Source organism: Eimeria mitis, genomic scaffold, assembly GCF_000499745.2.
Source record: "Eimeria mitis Houghton genomic scaffold, Emh_scaff2506, whole genome shotgun sequence".
Taxonomy (NCBI): domain Eukaryota; phylum Apicomplexa; class Conoidasida; order Eucoccidiorida; family Eimeriidae; genus Eimeria; species Eimeria mitis.
In genome coordinates, this window is record NW_013570847.1 from 1 (window position 1) to 2,951 (window position 2,951).

Sequence of the window (2,951 nt, forward strand, 5' to 3'; positions counted from 1 at the left end):
ATATATATATATATATATATATATATATATATATATATATATATATATATATACATGTATATATATATATTATATTAAGTTTCACACTATACTTTTGTCAGGGGACGATAATCCCTTAGAGTATATTCCCTCTAGGCTTCCGCCAGCACAGGCAAGTATATCTCTCAGCAGGGTGCAGGCGTCGTACCCCGGTAGCTGCTGGCGGGGTCTGGAGCTTGCCTTCAGGGTGTAGCGCCCTGGGGTTTAGCTGTGCAGGTTGGAACGGTAATGGAAAGGAAACGGGTGCGGTGGCAACCGCAGTTTCTAGATAAACAATTTGGGTACGAACGGAACGATAAGCCTCAATATAAAGAGTAAACCCTCAAAAACACACGGGTACAGACACTAGGAATGCTAGGCTGAAGGCTATCCCTGTCAGCGGAACAAAAGAGTAGACAGAATGAGACCGACGTCTTGAGCTAATGCTCTCTTATTTTCCTCAATTATCTCGTTAGTATCTATTACAGTGTTGTCAGTGAAGTAGTTCTGATGATGGGGAGCCTTCGCTCCGGGGTGACCCTGAGGGTCACATGGGGTTTGGTTCCCGGATGCGGCCGCCACTGTGAGAAACTCCCCTACAGAAACGCCAGTCTAAGGGGAGTTCGAGGCCTTAGGGATCATGTGGCCCTCGGAGCCTGATCCCACTCACGTCAGTAGATGCACTAGTCCCGGCCAGAAGCTCTGCGTCTTGTGCCCCCAACGACAACACAAACGCAGATGAAAAACACAACTATGAGGCGTGAGGGCTGAGGCGTAGAAGGGATACACGATAGGGTGATGGGATTCCATAACACTCTAGGAACTGCAGGCCCTGTAAGCTGATGAGAAGTTTGGGAGAGCCCTCAGTTCCCTCATGCAATTGCTGATATCTGGCCAAGATAACTTAGAGTGTTTCTCTTTTGTACAAATATTCACAATAAGCTATACGAAGTACTCGGCTGTATCTCTGAACGGCGATTGTGGGGCGCATCCCTGAAACCCCACAGCTGACAGGCAGGAACGAACCTGCGCATGCGAACCGTACTGTTCGCAATTATTATATTTCTATCAATACATAATTGAATATGAGTTACATCCAAATATATAGGGCTATAAAAAGTTCTCGCAGTCACTGCAGGAGATTCCCAATCTCCGCCTCGGCTCCATGACAAAAAAAGACGCGGCTTGCCGGGCAACTTAGGTTTACTAGAGATCTACCTTGCGCGGACTGTGACTTCTCGATTACATTGGGAAGCCTGGGAGCAGATGCTAGGGAGAATGCTACTCACGGCCTCAGCCTCGTCTTGGCCAGAGGAAAGGCTTTTAAAAATGTGAAAGTTTGGACGAAGAGAAAACAAACATTGCAAAAAAGCAAACTGTATGATCATTTGAACTGATTACTTCAGATACTGCGATAAATCTTACACGAAGGCGAACTTGAACGCATGCTTTTTATATTGAATTAAGTGCCCGTCAGTCTCCGGAGAGTCACTTGCCCCAAGTGGATATTGTCTGACCCTTTTGCAGATGGATAAGTAATAGCCCATCCAGAAGGGTGGCTAGAGCTTTTTGTACCAATATGTTCGTCTTCGGGCGGTGTGCCTGTTGAAGCGCCTGAAACGGCCAATTCGTCGTTTCCCTTTGACTCCACTGAAGCCTGGTCAGACTGCTGATTCGCCACTGTCTCGTTCTCGGTTGCTGTTTCAAACGCAGTGAACGACTCGTCCGTGATGTTGAGCAAGGCTTCAGCGTTTTCATATACAATACTCTTGGCTTTGATAGAAGAGTGAGGTACATTGAGCTCGCCTAAACGGTGGCGCATAAATACTAGCATATCATTGTAGGCCTCCACGCATCGGCGCAGCTCTTCTTTCAAATCCTTTTCACACTTGTTATGATCAATAATTGTGTCTTGGATCAGTTCACATATAGCTGACGACACTCCTTGAGGTAAAGTGGAGCGAGATTGTGCCTGTTGTATCTGCTGAAAGCTTGAGTCTAGCTGTGCAAGCGTCTCTGTTGCTTGGATTCTCAACAAGGCTCCGTGCGCTGCAGAGCCTCCACCAGTTTCTTGTTGGACATTCCTCAAACTTTGTTGCAGTTGACCAATGGAGCGGCTGATTGCCTTCTTTTGGTGCTCCAGGTTCCGAACCTCCATGCGCGCATTCTTTATGTTTTCTTCCATCTGCACACACAATAGGCATTCTTGCCCTGTACGTCGGGGAACACATATGCTGATGCGTATGCTGTCAAGCAGCCTAAACCAATTTCTTGGCTTTTTATTTCTGGTTGTTCAGCTGGATGTGTTCCACGGTAAATATACCATTTGATTTCGCCTTTTAAGATTGCGAAGGACTAGTTTGTCTTTTTCTACAAAACGTAGCTGCACTTTGAGTCGGGCTCTGCAGCAAACGGCGAAAACAAAATTGGATTGTTACGCAGCATAAATAGACGAAGGTGAGAGGCAAAACAGCACTTGTGGAACAAACGACGTCTGCTTACTTTAGAGCTTCTTGCTCTCGAAGAGGCTCCCGAATCTTCGCATTTTGTGCTGCCATTATCTCTATTTCCTTTTTGAGCCGTTTGTTATTAGCTGACATCCTCTCGTTCTCGGCCCGCAGCTTCTTGACGAGCTGTAAGTTGTCTCGTGTAATGTCCTCATAGTATGCTACCAACGAAGACATTCGCACAGCATACACAGTTCTTCTAGCGTATTGAATCATGACAACGAATCGAAGAACAGCATTTTGCTTGAGGACACTTCAAATGAGAAAAGGAATGCCTACCTTTTAATCTGCCAAGCGCCTCTTCATTGAACTCCTTAAGTTTATTCTTGTGGCAATTTTTTTGCTCTTCCACTTCCAGCATGGCCACGTTTTCTTGCAGCTCTAGAGATTCCTCCAGTTCCTGGTTACATCAATAGTTGCACCGCG

General features: G+C 46.0%; 1 protein-coding gene across 1 annotated transcript in view; it reads right to left on the reverse strand.

The window, feature by feature from the left end:
• Positions 1-1,480: 1,480 nt before the first annotated feature.
• The window catches only part of EMH_0054830 (growth-arrest-specific protein 8, putative), a gene marked incomplete at both ends in the record, with an annotated part of 2,851 nt that continues 1,380 nt past the window's right edge, over positions 1,481-2,951 (reverse strand). The window contains 4 exons of the mRNA XM_013497163.1: positions 1,481-2,203; positions 2,342-2,420; positions 2,521-2,686; positions 2,805-2,925. Coding sequence (XP_013352617.1) covers positions 1,481-2,203; positions 2,342-2,420; positions 2,521-2,686; positions 2,805-2,925 — 1,089 coding nt within the window. The remainder of the gene's footprint in view (positions 2,204-2,341; positions 2,421-2,520; positions 2,687-2,804; positions 2,926-2,951) is intronic.